This window comes from Mandrillus leucophaeus, unplaced genomic scaffold (genome assembly GCF_000951045.1).
Source record: "Mandrillus leucophaeus isolate KB7577 unplaced genomic scaffold, Mleu.le_1.0 Scaffold188, whole genome shotgun sequence".
In the NCBI taxonomy this organism is placed as follows: Eukaryota; Metazoa; Chordata; class Mammalia; order Primates; family Cercopithecidae; genus Mandrillus; species Mandrillus leucophaeus.
Window position 1 is genome coordinate 3,391,954 of NW_012101898.1, and position 18,550 is coordinate 3,410,503.

An 18,550-nucleotide genomic window follows, 5' to 3' on the forward strand; every position below is an offset into this window, starting at 1 on the left:
TGGCGAGATCTTGGCTCACTGCAATCTCTGCCTCCCGGGTTCTAGTGATTCTCCTTCCTCAGCCTCCCAAGTAGCTGGGATTACAGTGCGTGCTACCACGCCCAGCTAATTTTTGTATTTTTAGTAGAGATGGGGTTTCACCACGTTGATCAGGCTGGTCTCGAACTCCTGACCTCGTGATCCACCCACCTCAGCCTCTCAAAGAGCTGGGATTACAGGCGTGATCCACCGTGCCCAGCCAACTCTCTTAATTTTATGAAGGCTTGGCGAGGTAAAAAAGCTACAGGAGAAAAGTTTAAAGCTAGCAGAAGTTGATTCATGACTTTTAAGGAAAGAAGATATTTCTATAACATAAACCAAAAAATTTGTGTGATTTGCTTTATTGAGATATTTGTTTATTGTAGTAGTGTGGAACCCAACCTACAATATCTCTAAGGTATGCCTGTAATTCCTTTGACTTAAAGACAGAGAATTTTAGATCTTTTCATGAATCCAGATGAAGCTGCATTTCATTCTCATATAGTCAATGCTGAACACAGATTAAATGTGATGTTTTGTTGTATTTTATCATTTAGCTAAATATTTGTTCATGACAATAGCCAAGCAACTCTAGAAAAACATATATTAATATTCAGGTCATGATAGTGTAGTTGAAACATAATTAGTATGCAAAAATGCCTCTGAGTAGAAACAAAAGTGTAGTCTTTTGTTTCTATCTTTTGCATAGTTACAAAACCAAAAGAGACTGTGAATGTGTAATGAACAGCAGGTTTTAACCTCTCAATTAAAATGCCAATACATCACAGTATTATACTAACATGTGAAGGTCAAAGAAACTTTGCTTTCTTTTTAGACTTTAATTTTGATGCATTCACTAGACGGGTGCCATAGAAATTTCTACCTGAAAAACTCTTCTAAGTATGGATTGAAGGGCTTGGACAACTGAGTGTTTCTAATGTGACAAGTGATTATAACCCAAGCCACAATACACAGTGCTTTACTGACAGTAACAGTTGAGACTGTTAATAGCTTTTCCATCTTATGACAAAATACAGTGACACATTCAACACTATGTCCCATATAACTGTTAAAATTGGGGGGAAAAAAACCAAATGTATTCTTGAGACAGATGAACATGATAGAATGTCCATAATGGATGTTTAAAATGATGTGGAAAGAATAAATAATCAAGATTTCAAAATGGCGAGTACAAGACTACTATAAGAGTTAATAACAATTACACAATTGGAGTTTGATCTTCACCAGAGCTGTCATGTCAGGGGTAGTGAGGACTTCAGTTGGTGCAGTTCATTGTGGCTGTCAACACAGCTGTGCCAGCGGCCGGATCACAGAACACCAGCCCCCTTGGTTGTGTCCGCCAGACACTGTGAGTTGTGCAGTTCTGATAGACTGTGACTGGCAACTCGCCAGTCTGACTCATTAACATCACTGCATATTTAAGCTTGTATATATATATAAAGAACATGTATAAATACATAAAAATAGAGCATCATAGCAAGGCACGTTTCTTCCATCTGTGTTTTCCTATACTATCACAAACAAAATCAGGTTTGAACTGAACTTATTTCTAGAAATAAGTTTTTAAGGAATAATTTAGGGTGGGCAGATTAGCAATCATTTTATAAATAAGCTATTCCGTATTTGTATTCCTACTGTTCCTAATTATTAAATTATCCTCAGTTCCAAAAATTTGATTTTCAATAAAGAAATTCTATTTCCTTACAATTTGTCTAGAAGTCCACGGGAATCTCCATGCCTACTATCATAATAGAATTGAGTCAGAAATGGTGAGTTTCATGCTCAAATTTGGAGCAATTCTGAATTCATTTTGTTTTAAGAGCAGTGAAAAGCAATAATAAAACTGAAGTGTAGGTAGGAGACGAGGATAAACGCAGTTATAAAAACCTTGTTTTGATCTCCAAATTAGTCAGTATATATACTAAAAAAGAGATAAACTACATGAAACAGTGAATGAGACTGACTAAGCGGGAGAACTGTAACCAGGAAGATGCTTGATTCAATCCAGTTTAACACTTCTTATTAAACTCGTACATCTAGACTGTTGGCATTGAAAAAGAGATAAAGGAACAACAAGATAGAATGAGCACCTATTCTATAAAGAAATTTTCAGCCAAATTAAAGGGCATTTATGGGATCATCTTTAGTGAAAAAAATCTTCCCATGAACAATAATCAAGATTGGACCCAGCTTATCAGGACCTTAGCAGCATGGATATGTATCATTTCATAGATGGTTTCTTCAAGTGATTTTTAAATTAGTTTCACCAAATAATTTTCTTTGACCATAGGTCTCAATAAAACCTTTTTTTTTTTCCTCTTTAGGCCCATTTAGTGATGCTTATTGCTGTAGGAATGCTTATACAGTTGGAGAGAATTAATATATGCCAAACCACTCCTCAAAGCTCTCTAACTGTATAATTCAGAGGAAATATTTTAATCTTTGAATGTCTCATGAATATAGACAAAAATATATCAGATTGTTTTGCAGACTATGGTTTTATTATGTGTGTAGGTGTGTATGCTCAAAAAAAAGCATTACCATATTAAGCTCTTAATGCTCAAAACAGGTAAGCGCTTCAATTAGAGATTCCAAAGGTCTATTGAAGCTAAATAAAAAAGAAAATCATATGGTTTCCTGCCTACGTAGTATAGCGCTTAATTGTAAAGTACAATATCATAAGATATAGTTTGAGCCGACAATCTCCACTGTGCAATTATTACATGAGTCCAGTGGGGCTTTTCTACTTGATATGAGAAAACATTCAAATCCAAATGCAAAATTGTTGATTGAGCGAGCCTATTTGGAGGTCTCTGGGTGCTTAAACAGGAACTCTGAATCTTCTATAATACATTGGTACTATCCTGAATTAAGTGAAATAATGAGACAGAATTTCCAGAAAGTCTCAAAGTACGTCCCTCAAGTGTTTAATAACAAAAGAAAAATGACTTAACATTTACAGGTAAAAGCATGGGGGGTGAGGGTGGCTTGGCAGGGTATGAAAAGTCAAGAAACAGACTCTTGATAACAAAATGTTTACCCTTTTAATCTTATTTAATTACATCGAGGGACTTCCAAGGGGCAAAATTTAATTAACGTTAGTGAAGGTTTCTGTGAAATTGACACCTTGCTGATACACCAATGCGCTGGCTTGTGAATCTATTCTCTGGCTGTATATAGTAATATACTGTTGGTTCTTAAAAACTGGGAGGCATTCTTATTCAAGGAGGTGCAGTTGCTTTGACACCAAGTCTCACCTCTTTTTGTTCTATCTGCACGAAGGCCCTCCTTTCTCACCACTATCGGCACTGCCTGGGAAATTTCCACTCATTCTTTAAGATTCGATTAACACCTCTTCCAGCTAGCATATTGTGACAGCCTCTCCCTTAGGTTTAGACTGGAAAGTATAGGCATAGTGACTTGTTAAATTAAATATTTGCCCCACATCTCATAGCTTGTAAGGGAGGGTACTGGATTAGAACTGAGTTCTCTGACTCCATCACGCCCTGTCTCCTCCCCCATCCTTCCTGCACAGTGACTTGCCATGACTTGGTGGCTACTGTGATGTTGGTAAGGTGGACCTGACTTGGTTGCAGAGCTGAAGAGGCACAGAGCAGAAGGATGTAGAGACATCATCAACACACTGACTTCCCACCACAGAGGAACAAAACAAAATGCCTTCATGTATCCAGGTTGAACTCGTGCTGCTGCCATGTAGAAGGAGCACAAGGGTGTGCTGGATCATCAGGTCCATTTTACCAACAGTAAGAGAGAAGACTGGAAACCATGTTCCATTTTCCTTCTCTTGATTCTCAGAGACAAATGCTTTCCAGTGACAGTCATACTACTACCCGTAATTGGAGTTGAAAGGCACGTTCAGAACCAATTTTACCAGGACAGAGATATGGCGTCACCAAGTAACTTACTTATCTCCTTTGCTTTTGGAGATGCCGACCAACTTCTCGATGCCACCGGCATCCCGTAAGGCCTTGGCATTCTCCATGTTCTTGGTTATCACTTCATGCAACGTGCAGCAGACGGCTGTCACTGTGTCATCCGACATGGCCTTACTTGCCGTGTTGTTGCTGTTGTTTCCTCCTGGAAGCCTGTGGACTAGGTCTCGCATGGCGTATTTGCCTGGCAAAGAAAATAAAGAGAAGAGTTGAAAGGAGGTCAAGGTGAAGGCAGAGATAGTGGCAGAGGTGGGTATGGGGGAGAAGAGAATACAAGAGACCATGTTTATGCAGTATTGTTTGTTTCCCATCACTGAATGTTCTCTATTGGGTAGTTCAGGACACATCTACAGAGAAAAGCAGTCATTCCTCATGGCAGTGCATCCACTCTGCTGCTACATTGACCTGGGATCAAATCACTGGCCAAGTTATTTCATGCTTCTGAAGCCTCAGTTTTTTCAATCTCTAAAGTAAGACAATAATGGTGCCTGCCATACAAGGTTGCCATAAACCATAAATGACTGCATGTATGGAAATGAACAAGGACACAGGACTCAACAGGTATTAGCTATTATTATGTTCTCGCTTGATGTTTATAGAAGTCAAGAAAAATGTATGGGAATTCTAACATAACTCTCAAAAATAACTTAATGAAAGCTATGTCGGGACCTGCATTTTTAAAAAACAGTCAAAGCAAAAACGTGTGGGGAACATGATCACATATGTGAATACTGAGTTTCAATTCATTTACAGCAAAGGAAAACACTGAAAGCAGGAGAGGTACTTGACAATCTATAACTGTGTGTCCTTTGAACTACAGTAACCCGAAGCTGTTTGTCTCTCTGACGGAATTTTATTGTGTAGTTCTACCACGTAACACTTACTAATTTGGTGTGTTTTTGTGTGAAAAATATAATACAATCTAATTCTGCTTCCTTAATTCACTTTAGCATTATTAATCTTACTATTCCCAATGATAAAGGTGCTTCTAATGATATATTTATGGAGTACTTTTCGTTTACAAAGCACTTTAGGCATTACCAATAACCCGGCAAGACAATTAATTTATCCCACCTGCAGCTTCCAGTTCTGCTCCTTTAATTGACTTCTGGAAGTAAGTAAATGAGTGCCTGTAGCAAAGCTGGCCGTTCTCACATTTTTCAGACGGAACTGGCAAGTGCTCAAAGTTAGATCCCTTCCTTGTCTCCCATGCCCCAATTAGGCATACTTAGCTAGCTCCTAAAGGCCATTTGAAATATTTCACCTCCATATATATCTATAAATAATGTCTTCTTCTGCTATTTAATTCTCTGGCGCATGGTGCCTGGCAGCAGGAAGGGAACCTTGTGAGAGTAGGCGATGATATCTTAATTCCAGGCAAACACAGGCCCTTGTAATTTTGGTATCTGCTCTTATCCTATGTTTAGGTGGCTTATTTTAGCTTAGAGAGAAAATGCTGATGCTTAAATTACTGAAATAGAAAAGTGTGTTCATTCACTTAATGATAGCTGAGGAAGTGTCTGACAAAAATGGTTTGCCTGCAAACCCCCAAACGTAGCATACTTATTTTCTAATGACAGCACCTAAAATAGTTTATCTGTTTATCATTAAATCAGCCTTAACTCTGGTTAAGAGTTTACTTTTGTAGGGCTCACCATGCTGGAGATTCTATCAGGTTATTAACCCCCACAAATCATTAGAACACACATTTGAGCTCCATACACATGAGATGATCAATGTGTTCCTTCTTCTTTTTCCTTATAAGGAAAGTGATGAAGGAAGGGCAAAATCACTGAAAAAATACTCCAGTCATTGTATATACAGGGACATTTACACCCTTGACTGTGTATGGAGAACTGGTTTTGTGACCTTGGGCACTGTCAAGGTTAAAACCAAAAAAGAAGAGAGGGTAAGAATTTTGCTGTAGTATGTTTTAGTTTTGTTGGTATTATCATTTTGAAAATTACGTCAGATAAATATGAAGATGTAGTCTCATCCTCCATGACTTTCCAACCCTTGAGTCCTGATTAAGATGCAGGTGTCCCTGTAATGTTAGTTTACTTACAGAGAATAAGCAGATGGCAGGGTACCCAACCCCTGCAGAGCAGCCTCTTCTGCTCACCCCAGTGTGCCATTAAGTGCTATTGTTTTCCACGTGCCCCATGATATGGAAAAGATCAGGAGTAACTGTTATATTTAACCTACCCCAACTTTACTGTCGAGGAAACTCATTGGAATTATTTTATTTCTAGTATTTCCAGTATAGGTCACTGACATTTTACTAGGCAATTGGAGATTTTTCATGAAGTCTATTTATCAGTCTATCTGGAGGGATATATTTTAGTCTATATTTTTGATCATCCAAGTAAAGAAACAAACCAGGTAATATTATTGCATGGAGAAGGAAACCTCAGGGCAAAGTTTGTTAATTATTTTAAAAGGTTACAATTCTTTTTTAGCCTTTGATTATGTGTTGAAAATGCTGTCTTTTTACAGTGAAATTTACATCCTATCTTCACAAGAAATTTGGGTAGCAAGAAAAGATTTTTAGCTTTTTCAAGTGTTTAGAGACTTTGAAGCTGATTAGGGAAATAATAAAATACGCAACATAGAATAATTACAGACGCAAGTGACCTTGCGTTGTATGTTTATAACAGTAGTTCAGGGAAGACACAAGTTAGATAGGACTGGAGTTGTTGTGGAAGGCTTGATTCAGGAGGTGTACATTTAGGATTTTTTGTGGTATGTCAAGGGGGCAACAAGAACAACTTGATATTTTACAAAAAGAATTCTGGTGCATTAAGAAGGAAGGTTTCAGAACAGTAAAACTGAAGGTGGAAGAAACATACAGTCTTTTTCTCGACAATAATGCTTCCTTCTTCTAGGCTTCTAGTGAAATTGTAAACACTACAACTCAAGGGAGTGTGTTTCTATAACTGTTCCATATCCTGTATTGTCTTTTTAACCTAAGTTTCCAAACACCTGAAAGAGCCAGGAAGTTATTCTTGCTACCCAGTAGGAGGAATCTTGACTCCTCTCCTTCTACTGGTCAGGCAGACTTTTGGGTCTTTGAGGTCTGAGATTTCTTCAGAGGGTAAAAGAAGTGAATTCCCTTTCTTGGGGGATCGTATTGGCAACAGGAAACTGCAAAGTGGGTGGTTCAAACTTTTTTTATAGTTTGACACCATCAAGGTGATCAAATTGTTTCCTTTTCTTTTTAGAGACAGAAATGGATGGAGGTAGGGTTCTTTTAGGACTGGGGAAGAAAGAGGCTGGACCACCAGGTGGAGGTTGTGGGCAGTTCTTCATAGTCCCAGGGACAGAAAGGGCAGCTGTGGTCCTGTGGTGCACTGAGATTCTCTGTGGATGCAGAGCATAAGCTTCCCCCTGTGTTTGAGCCTGGCATGGGGTAGAGGAGGTACCTGTCTTGGAATGACCTGCTTAGGCCCTGAAAAGGAGCAGGCACCAGTAACCACTGCAGATGGCTGCTCCAGCTGACTGCACCACCTTCTTCTTCTTCTTCTTTTTTTTAAGACAGAGTCTCACTCTGTTGTACAGGCTGGAGTACAGTGGCATGATCTCAGCTCACTGCAACCTCCATCTCCTGGGTTCAAGCGATTCTCCTGCCTCAGCCTCCCGAGTAGCTAGGACTACAGGCACACACCACTACACCTGGCTAACTTCTGAATTTTAGTATAGATGGGATTTCACCATGTTGGCCAGGTTGGTCTCCAAATCCTGACCTCAAGTGATCTGCCTGCCTCGGCCTCCCAAAGTGCTGGGATTACAGATGTGAGCCACCATGCACAACTGACTCTACCTTCTTCTAGATTTAATTTGGTTAAGTAAAAGATATGACACAGACTGAAAATAATAGAGTGATTCATTCATTTGTCAGGAAACTATAATATTTCAGGAAAAAAGAAGAACCTGTGACTACAAAAAGGTGGTCATGGGGAGATCAAGGACATGGGAGCAGCCATGATGGAAATTCTTAAGAAGTAACTGACAGGGCTTGGAGCCCATGGAAATGTTGAGGTAATGTAGGGAAACATGATTCAGAGATTTCACATGGGAATAACACAGAGGGTAATAAGAACCAAGTGAATTTTAAAGCTTAATATTAATGGATAAGTTGAATCTTATTTTTCCACACAAAGAAAAACATGCAAAATTACATTACTTATATGAGAGAATCACACACCAAAATCCTGTCAGAGAGACAAGCAGGTCATCAGGTTCAAAGAATATTTAGATTTATGAAAGCACAGTGGATACCTTGCCTTGCTTCTATTTTGAATAAATGTGCTACCAATGATCCACTATCATGGAATCACATCTGAAAAAGGGAAATCATGGTGCTCGCTTTGGCAGCACATATACTAAAATTGGAATGATACAGAGAAAGATTAGCATGGCCCCTGTGCAAAGATAATACATAAATTTGCGAGGCGTTCCATATTTTGTTTTTTAAAAAAGAAAAGCTTGTTGCTGTGTCAGATTGAAACAGTACAAAACAAGACTCTACCACCATCACTATCACAAACAAAATCACTCTTTCTTGCTAAAGTTCCCAATAGAAATGAATCCTTGGGCCATTTCTTTTAAGTTACTTAGTCTCTGATAACAATGACTATATCTCTGATTTTTGCAATACTGGTAAGAGACGACCCCTGGTGATAATATAATTGTGCGGAAAAAAGACTATATTTTCATCAGTGATGGACTAACTACAACTTTGGAACTTTGCTACGCTTTCCACTGTGTGTGTGTTTCCTTCAAATACCTGTATTTTGTATTTGGTGAACCAGTTTTCTAAATCCAGATTTCCTTGAAAAACTGCAAGTAAAGATTATTTTCTCTTTGCAATGCTTCATTCTCGAAATCTTCCGTTAAGCGTTGTTGGGCACACCAAGGTACCCTGAGGGACTCACTCAGGAGACCTAACAAACCGTGTTGCCCAAGAAAGGCACTCCTTGCAGAGCGCTTGTGCAGAAAGGAGCTGGTGGGGATTTCATGATGAGGTAACAGCCTTGCTCTCGTTGACTGCTTCTGTTTCCATGTTGTGTTTATGACCTTCTATTTCCATTTCTGAAGTAAGCCTGTGTTTGTTACTGATGTGCATACTACCATTTGGTTTTCGCTTTGGTGGCAGGAATGTTGAGTGGTGGTCTTATGGTCTAAAGACCTGCATTCGCTAAGGCAACAGGCAACAGGGAAGTCAGTTGAGTCTCTTCTGACACTTATTATAGATCTCTTCTGATCACTGATGGAGTCCTATGTGTAGATGGTCTTTGTTGTGAACCGTTATAAACTTTAATGTCTCAAACTGATGAGAGAAAATACATTTTTCCAGAAGGTCGGCTGGACTAGAGAGCAACCCTAGATGAGAAACATCACAACTCCTTTGTCTTCGAGGTCTTAGTAGTTCTATGGCCCTCTTGTTTCTGGAGTTGCTAAAACTGACTTGTGGGTTTTTGCTGAGGTGCTCCGAGTTTATTTTTTTCTAAAAAACTTCTTTATTGCAGTACAAGACTTAAAAAATTTACCATTTTATCCATTCTAACTATATAGTTTGTGGGTATTATGTCAACTCATATCATTCTACAATCATACATCTCTAGAACTCTTTTCATCTTGCAAAACTGAAACTTTAAAAGCATTTAAACAACTTCCCAACTCCTCCCTTCAGCCCCTGGAAACCCCCATTCTACTTTCTGTCTCTATGAATTTGACAACCAGGTACCTCATATGAATGGCATCATAAAGGATTTGTCTTTTTGTGACTGGATTATTTCACTTAGCATAATGTTCTTAAGGTTCATCCATGTTGTAGTGTATGTCAGAACGTACAATCCTCCCCCTTTTTTTTTCCAGACAGGGTCTCACTCTGTCATCCAGGGTGTAGTGCAGTGGTGCAATTTCAGCTGACTGCAACCTCTGCTTCCTGGGTTCAAGCAATTCTTGTGTCTCAGCCTCCTGAGTAGCTGAGATTACAGGTATGTGCCACCATACCCAGCTAGTTTTTTGTATGTTGAGTAGATACAGGGTTTTACTATGTTGGCCAGGCTGGTCTTGAACTCCTGGCCTCAAGTGATCTGTCCACCTTGGCCTGCCAAAGCGTTGGCATTACAGACATGAGCCACTGCACGCAGCCAGAACTTTCTTTTCAAGACTGAATAATATTTCATTGTGTATATATACCATATTTTGCTATTCTTCTGTTGATGAAGAATTAGCTTATACTTCGTTTTCACTATTGAGAATAATGGTGTGAACATGGATGTACAAATATCCTTTTACTTTCAATCTATTTCTGTCTTCGAATCTAAAGTAAGTTTTTTGTAGGCAACATATAATTGGATACTATTTTTTAATGCACTCTGTCAATCTCTGTCTTTGATTAGAGAATTTATCCATGTATATTTAAAGTAATTACTCATAAAGAGGGTCTTGTTTCTAGCGTTTTGCTGTTTTCTATAGGCCTTATAGCTGTTTTTGTCCCTAATTTCCTGCATTACTATCTCCTTTGTGTTGTTTTTTGTAGTTAAATGTTTTAATTTCCTTATTTTCTTTTGTGTATATAGTTTAATGATTTTCTTTGTGGTTACTACAGGGATTACATTTAACATTATACCATTATAATTTGAATTTATACCAGCTTAACTTTAATAACATACAAACACTTTGCTCATTTACAGTTCCATCCTACACTTTTCAGTTATTGATGTCACACAATTATATCTTTGAACATTGTGTGTCCAAAACATAATTTTTTTTTACAATGAATTAGTCTCTTAAATTATGTAGAAAAAAATGTAGAGTTATGAAACAAAGTCACAATAATGTTAGCTTGTAAACTAGTGATTGTTTTTTCTTAAATGTATTGAATTACATAGAAAACAAAAGTAGCATTATAAACCATTGTTAAAACAATATGAGCTTTATAATTGCCCATGTATTTATCTTTACTAAGATCTTTATTTCTTCTCATACCTTTGAATTACTGTTTAGTGTTCTTGCATTTCAACATGCAGGACTCCCTTTAGGATTTCTTACAGAGCAGGTCTAGTGGTAATGAACTCTCTTGGTTTGTGTTTATCTAGGAATGTCTTAGGTTTTCCCTCACTTCTGCTGGACATAGGATGCTTGACTGATAGTTTTTTTGCTTTCAGCACCATGACTATATCAACCTCTGGCCTTCAAAATTTTGATTTAAAAATCAGCTGATAACCTTATTTTGGATTTCTTGTGTGTGATGAGTCACTTCTCCCTGCTTTCAAGATTCTTTATCTTTGTCTTTCAACAATTTGATTCTAATGTGTTTCAGTCTGGGTATATTTGAGCTTATCCTATTTGAATCTCATTGAGTTCTTGAATGTTTATATTTATGCCTTTCATTAAATTTGGTAAGTTTTCAGCCATTATTTCCTCTAATAATCTCTCTATCCGTTTCTCACTTTTTTTCTCCTGAGTCTTTTGTAGTGCGTATTTGATCCTCTTGATGATGTCCACAGAACCCTTAAGCTCTGTTCCTTTTCTTCGATCTTTCTTCTTTCTGTTCTCCAAAGTCAATAATTTCAATTTTCCTAACTTCAAGTTTGCTGATTCTTTCTTCTGCCTGCTTAAATCTACCTTTGCAATTCTTTAGTGAATTTTTCATTTCAATTATTGTACTTTTCAGCTCTAAATTTTTTTTGTATCTTTTTAGGTTTTCTATGACTTTATGTTTCCATTTTGTTCACACATCATGTTCTTAACTTGACTTTCTCCATATCTTCCTTTAATTCTTTGAACATCTCTAAAACAGTTGTTTTAAAGTCTTTGTCTAGTAGCTCTGCTTTGTCTAGTAGCTCTGCTTTTGTGCCACTTTTCAGCTATGGCTTCTGGTTGTTGTTGTTGTTGTTGTTTTTCCCTTTAAACTGGTCATACTTCCCTGTTTCATTGTGCGCCTTCTGGTTTTTTGTTGTTGCTGAAACTTAAAATTGGAATGTAATAATGGGTTATCTGGAAATCAGATTCTTCCTCTTTTTCGGGGTTTGTTATTTTTTTGTTTTTGTTTTGTTTTTGACTGTTTTAGGCTGTCTCTGTGCTAAGAATTAGCCTCAAGATCTTCACAGATGTTTTCTGAGCATGAGAGTTTCCCTGATCAAGCACAATGGCTCTCTTATTTCTCTTGTATATGCAGTTGCTTTTGAATATGCTAGTCTTTAATGACTGCCTCCCAAAAAGGGAAAAGAAAAAAACAAAGTGGATGAGGAGGGTGAGTGTGTCAGCTCTTTAAATCCTCTGAAAATAACTTCAGCCAAAGATGGAGGGGCTTGCAATCATGGTATGTGTGTGTGCAACAATGGCTGCTTGCCTCTGTGTTTATATTTCTGTAGTGAGAAGCAGCAATCAGCAGAAAGAACAGATCCCCAATATTTACAGGACACAGTATTTTGTGCCAACTCTGGCTTCTGCCAGCGGCAAGTAAGCTGCTCTAGGAACATGTGCACAGCTACCTGCCACAGGGCTGAGGGGTGGGGGATGGGTAGCTACTGCTGAGCTAAGCTGATTGACCAAATAAACTGCACTTTACTGTCCAAATCTTCTGAAATTTTTAAGCCTTCAATAGACTCCAGAGTTTCAAAATAGTTACATTCAGTGTGATGGTTAATATTAGGTGCCAGCTTGATTGGACTGAAGGATGCCTAGGTGGCTTGTAAAGCACTGTTTCTGGGTATGTCTGTGAGGGTGTTGTCAGGGGAGATTAACATTTGAGTCAGTGGATTGGGAGAGACAGTGGGTGGGCACCATCCAATCGGCTGCTATAATGGCTAGAACAAAACCAGGTGGAAAAAGGTGTGATAAGATGGCTTGCTGAGCCTTCTGGCTTTCACCTTTCCCCTATGCGGGATGCTTCTAGCCCTTGAACATCAGACTCCAGGTTCTTTGGCATCTAGACTCTTGGACTTACACCATTGGTTTGACAGGAGCTTTTGGGCCTTCGGCCACAGACTGAAGCCTGCACTGTTGTCTTCCCTACTTCTGAGGCTTTTGGCATCAGACTGAGCCACTGATGGCTTCTTTCTTCATCAGCTTGCAGATGGCCTATCATGGGACTTCCCCTTGTGGTCATGTGAGCCAATTCTCCTTAATAAACTCCCTTTCATATACACATATATCCTATTAGTCCTCTCCCTCTGGAGCACCCTGACTAATAGACAGATTCTGCCAATGTGATTGTGTCTAGGTGGGGAGACAGATTCCTGGTGCTTCCTACTTCTCCATCAGCCTAGAATCCTCTCCCCTCTCTGAATTTACTTTTCAGCAATAATTGATGATATAAAAGTGACGAGCTGATTTCCGTGTGATTGGATGTCTGTAAGCTAGTATGAAAGAGTTTTTTTCCTTCTGTATATAAAAGGTTGTTTGATGTTTAGAATGCTGGAATGTTTTGTCTCTCATTTCTCTTTTGGGAAATATTTGGAGCTTAATTTACAGAAATCTGTCATCTGCACACTATAAATATATCCAATTTAAACACAGTCTATCATCAAAGGGGAAAAATATATGCAAAAATAATATATTTTAAAACTGGCTAATGTGGCTTATAGACCAAATTGGTGAAGCATTGAAAATGGTATTGCTTAGTTACTGAAAATGTCTGAATGCTTGTTAACATGGGAAAGGTCTCTTCTGGACTGTCCGGAGATCTCTGACCTCTGGAAACATCTGGAAGGTTCTGAGTGCTTATCTTTTTTTTTTCCCCTAAAATAAAACACATGGAATACTACTTAACAATCAAAAGGAACACTACATGCTATCATCTGAAAATATTTGAATGATACTATGCTAAGTGAAAAAAGCCAATCTCAAAAGGTTATATATTGTAAGATACCACTTATATAACATTCTTGAAATAACAAAATTATAGAGATGGAGAACAAATTAATGGTTGCTAGGAGTTTAGGATAGTTAGGAAGAGTGTGACTATGACAAGATGGTACAACAAATATCACTGGGCTGAGAGAATAATTCTGTATCTTGATAACCTTGATGGTTATACAAATCCACACATGTGATGACACTGTACACACATATTATAATGTTAATTTCCTGATTTATTGTGTTATAATTACATAAGATATAGCCATTGCTGGAAACTGGCTGAGGGATACATAGGACCCTCCCTTACTATCTTTATAATTTCCTGTGAATCTATAATTTTTTTCAAGTTAAAAGTTAGAAAAGTCACACAGAAATATAGAAATATACCAATAAACATGTGCTGACAAAAAGGTGTTAATAAATCTTAACATGTATCCCCTGGTTCAACCCACAATGGACTTGACAAGAATTACAAAAAAATAGCACATATGAGATAAGAAATCCAGTTATAAGTTCCTGAATCCTCCAGCTTACCCAAGAGTTTGCTGGGGATTCTTCTGTTGTATGTGTATAAACATTTTCTCTGTCTAGAAATTGGTATAACTTTTCTATTCTCTGGACGAGACTGATAAATGGGACTCCTAATTTGATGGGCTTATGTAAACAAATAAGTCCTTATATATGTAATTACAACAAGAAAACTAAAAAATTGCCAATGAAAAAACACTCTTAGAATGCTTTAAGCTGCTGGTCCTTTAAGAAAAAAATAAAAATTTGGCCAGGTGCGGTGGCTCATGCCTGTCATCTCAGCACTTTGGGAAGCCGAAGTGGGTGAATCATGAGGTCAGGAGTTCCAGACCAGCTTGGCCAACGTGGTGAAACCTTGTCTCTACTAAAAATACAAAAAATTAGCTGGGTGCAGTGGTGGGAGCCTGTAATCCAAGTTACTTGGGAGTTTGAGGCAGAAGAATTGCTTGAACCTGGGAGGCGGAGGTTGCAGTGAGCCGAGATCATGCCACTGCACTCCAGCCTGGGTGACAGAGTAAGACTCTGTCTCAAACAAAACAAAACAAAACAAACAAACGAACAAAAAATATATATACACACACACACACACACGCGCACATATATACATCTTTCACAAAAGCTTATTTCAAGGAAAGACACAAAGAAATTTCACAATGAATTACATTAACAGCCTTGGTAGCTAGGTTAAAAAATTTAAAGCAAAGAAATAACAGTTGATACCAGGTTAGCAAAGACAAGGGAAAAAATAGTACTAAGACACTTCAGGACCTTTGAGGATATTTGAAGAGGTTTCAATATTTAGTATCTAAGGTAAAAAGAGTTGATGCAGTATTTTTAGCTAAAGCAAATCTTTGCAAAATTAGACTGGTTTGATAATATTAGGGGAAAAACAGAGGTATCTTTCCCCTGGTCTTATCATTTCATAAATCTTTGGTTAGCATGATCTGTTTTATAAAAGATTAGGTTATTTCCTCAATTTTTAATAATATGAATTTTTAAGATTTCCAATTCTAGGTTTATTAAACAGATAGGCTAACATTATTATTTGAAAATTTAAAAAGGTTAATAAGTGTTCAGCTAGATTGAATTTCAATAACTCCTGTTTCATGAAGGAGTTGCTCTTCTTCACCTTAGAGAATTCTACAACAATCTGTTACTGAGTTACTCCATTAAATTCCCCTGAGTAAAATTTTTAATGTCCTCTTTTTGAAAAAACACTGTCCACTAAACACATAGGCACACACATATATGTGCTTCAAATATCTGCAGATGTACAAATGTCCTGGACTTGTTCGTGTTGCTAATTTATGAAATACAAAACAATATTATCAAACTGTTGGAGGAAGTACATTGTGAGGAACCACAGGCGCTTTCTGGAATCTCAGCTGATCTCAAGTACACACAGGTAACTGTCTCCCAGCCTTCTCTATGTCTGTGAGGAAACAACTCAGTTACACGGTTTTAAAGTTATAACTAATATGAAAAGTTGATGCTGTATGTGTTAGTTTTCTAATGCTGCTATACTAAATCACCACAGGTTCAGTGCTTTAAAACTAGATACATTTATTATTTCACAGTTCTGCAGGTTAGAAGTACAACAGTGGTCTTACTAGGCTACAATTAGGGGGTGGGCAGGACTGCATTCTGGGAGCTCTAGGAGAGAATCATTTTCTTGTCTTTTCCAGTTCCTAGAGGCCACCTGACTTCCTTGGCATGTAACCCTCTGTTTCTAACTTTAAAACTAGCAACAACGGGCCTTTCTTGTGTCACATCGCTCTGACCCTCTCATCTGCCCCCAACTGCTCCCTTTTCCACTTTAAGGACCTTTGTGATTACATTGGGTCCACTGGGATAATCTAGGGTCTTCTTCCTATCTCAAGGTTAGCTGATTGTCAACCTTAATTCCCCTTGGCCATGTAAGGTGGCACAGTCACAGGTTTCGGGGAATAGGCTCTGGACATCTTTGAGAAGACATTATTCTGCCTACTACACTATACTAGGTACAATAGTTGTAAAATAATATGAATGTGTCTCTAAGATAATGGAATGCAGTTTTGTTTATCAAGGAAGAAAGTGTATCTCAGGTTAAAAAGTCTGGCTGTGTGTTAATATGTAAAATTAAGCCATATTTGAGGATGTGCAGTAAGTTATGGAAAGTCTGAGAAGAAGTGAATCTTATTTGCGTTGGTTTATAGTGCCTGGAAATAATGAACTTGAAAAAAAAAACAATGAAAGGTGTTACTGTCTTTATAAAGTTTGTGTAATTTTGATGAGTTTACTTACAAGATAGAGTAAAGGCTTGTGAACTCTCTACTGCAAATGTTACATGAGTAGGGTACGAAAATAACAAACTTACAGTTGGGTTTTCTCTCTGAGTGTATCTGAGTATATACTCTGTTTTCAGTAAGAAATTGTGAAGAATAGTCTGTGCCCAAAGAACAAAAGCTTCCTTTATCACTAAAATCCTCCTACTTGATATCCTGTTAATTTTTCTGTGCTTTTGTTAATCTCTTGAGTCACTTTTAGCAAAATTTCCTCACTTGTGGAAATGCTAGAGTTCAATCTTTCAAATTAATATTTAGTAAAAGATCCTTGCTCATGAAAATGCTAGTGTTCCTAATAACTTCTTTAACCACTTTATTATAAATATTATCATGCTGAGCCAAGCTGAAGTTACGTCTTGTCTTTAGCCACTCCAGATTTACACGCACATCTTGCATCCCCAGATAACTCTTTTTGAAATTGCCCTCCACAGATCTGCACCCCCACAGTCAAACTAACACAACTTTTTTTTTTTTTTTTTTTTGGACAGAGTTTCACTCTTGTTACCCAGGCTGGAGTGCAATGGCATGATCTCGGCTCGCTGCTCTGCCTCCTGGGTTCAAGCAATTCTCCTTCCTCATCCTCCCAAGTAGCTGGGATTACAGGTGCCCACCACCACACCTGGCTAATTTTTTATATTTTTTGGTAGAAACGGGATTTCACCATGTTGGCCAGGCTGGTCTCGAACTCCTCATCTCAGGTGATCCATGCACCTCGGCCTCCCAAAGTGCTGGTAAAGATTACAGGTGTGAGCCACCGCACCTGGCCTCAAACTAATACAACTTTTAGAAGTATCTTCTACATCTAAACCATCTCTGGGGTTTCTCACAAAGCTTCTGGTGACACTAAAGATTTTTCTTCTTCACCTTATGAGAAAAGGGATCCTAGAAACAATTAGCTATGTTCAGCATTTTGTAGATTTTTATTTGATTTAATACTATGGTTAGAGCTATCCTGTTCATCAAGAATCCAATACAAAAAGACCTGCCAAATGAAAACATGAAAAGCTCAACCACCACTTAATTATGATGAGTAAAATATGAGCATCATGATTATGATTCAGCAGTGATGACCTTTTCATTGTGGAGAGAGGCGCACTCTCTTTCGTGTTAAAGAACAGCACAATAATGGTCAACAATTTTTTAAAAGAAGATCCCATTTCCACATTTAAAATAGACTTTTCAGTTGGTGGTAATCCAAATACACATTGGATGGAATAAATTAAAAGGCCGTAGAGATTGTTCTGCGCCCTCACCACTCTCATGGCAGTTACTGACTAGCTCTTTATGAAACAAACTGGCCTCAATTTGGATATTAGTGGTTATAGTGAGTTAACAACCAGACCTATTCAGCCTTAGCACCAACAGGTGGTTTCTGATTTTTTGTCACACTATCCTAAATACCCCTGCCAAAGCCATGGGTCAGTAATGATGTCTGCTGGAAGAAACATCACAAAAGCTCGATTAAAGGACTCTAAAATTGGACCTTAGTTACACGCACCCCTGTATCAGCTGATATCACCACCACAAATGAAGACTACCAAGGGACTGAGTCAGGAGTTCCAGAACTTGTTTGCATTGGAGGCAGAAAACTTTGAGAAACTGGAGTGCCTACTAATCCAAGATCAACAAAACAAGGATTAATTATCTCAAAAAAATGACACAAATTTCACTGTGATTACTGTCCTGATTTGAATCAGGCATGTTATAGAAGCTTCTTTCTATTTCCTCTGTCTCCAGTGCTTGATCCAACAGGTTAAGCTTATAAAGACTAGAATAAAACATTCCTTAAATGGTATCTTCTAATTAATCCTTCAAAATTCATTTAAAAAATCC

General features: G+C 38.0%; 1 protein-coding gene across 1 annotated transcript in view; it reads right to left on the bottom strand.

The window, feature by feature from the left end:
* Positions 1–18,550, bottom strand: part of CTNND2 (catenin (cadherin-associated protein), delta 2) — a 1,004,786-nt gene that overhangs the window by 53,397 nt on the left and 932,839 nt on the right. The window contains exon 19 of the mRNA XM_011978063.1: positions 3,966–4,176. Within this exon, the coding sequence (XP_011833453.1) occupies positions 3,966–4,176 (211 nt within the window). The remainder of the gene's footprint in view (positions 1–3,965; positions 4,177–18,550) is intronic.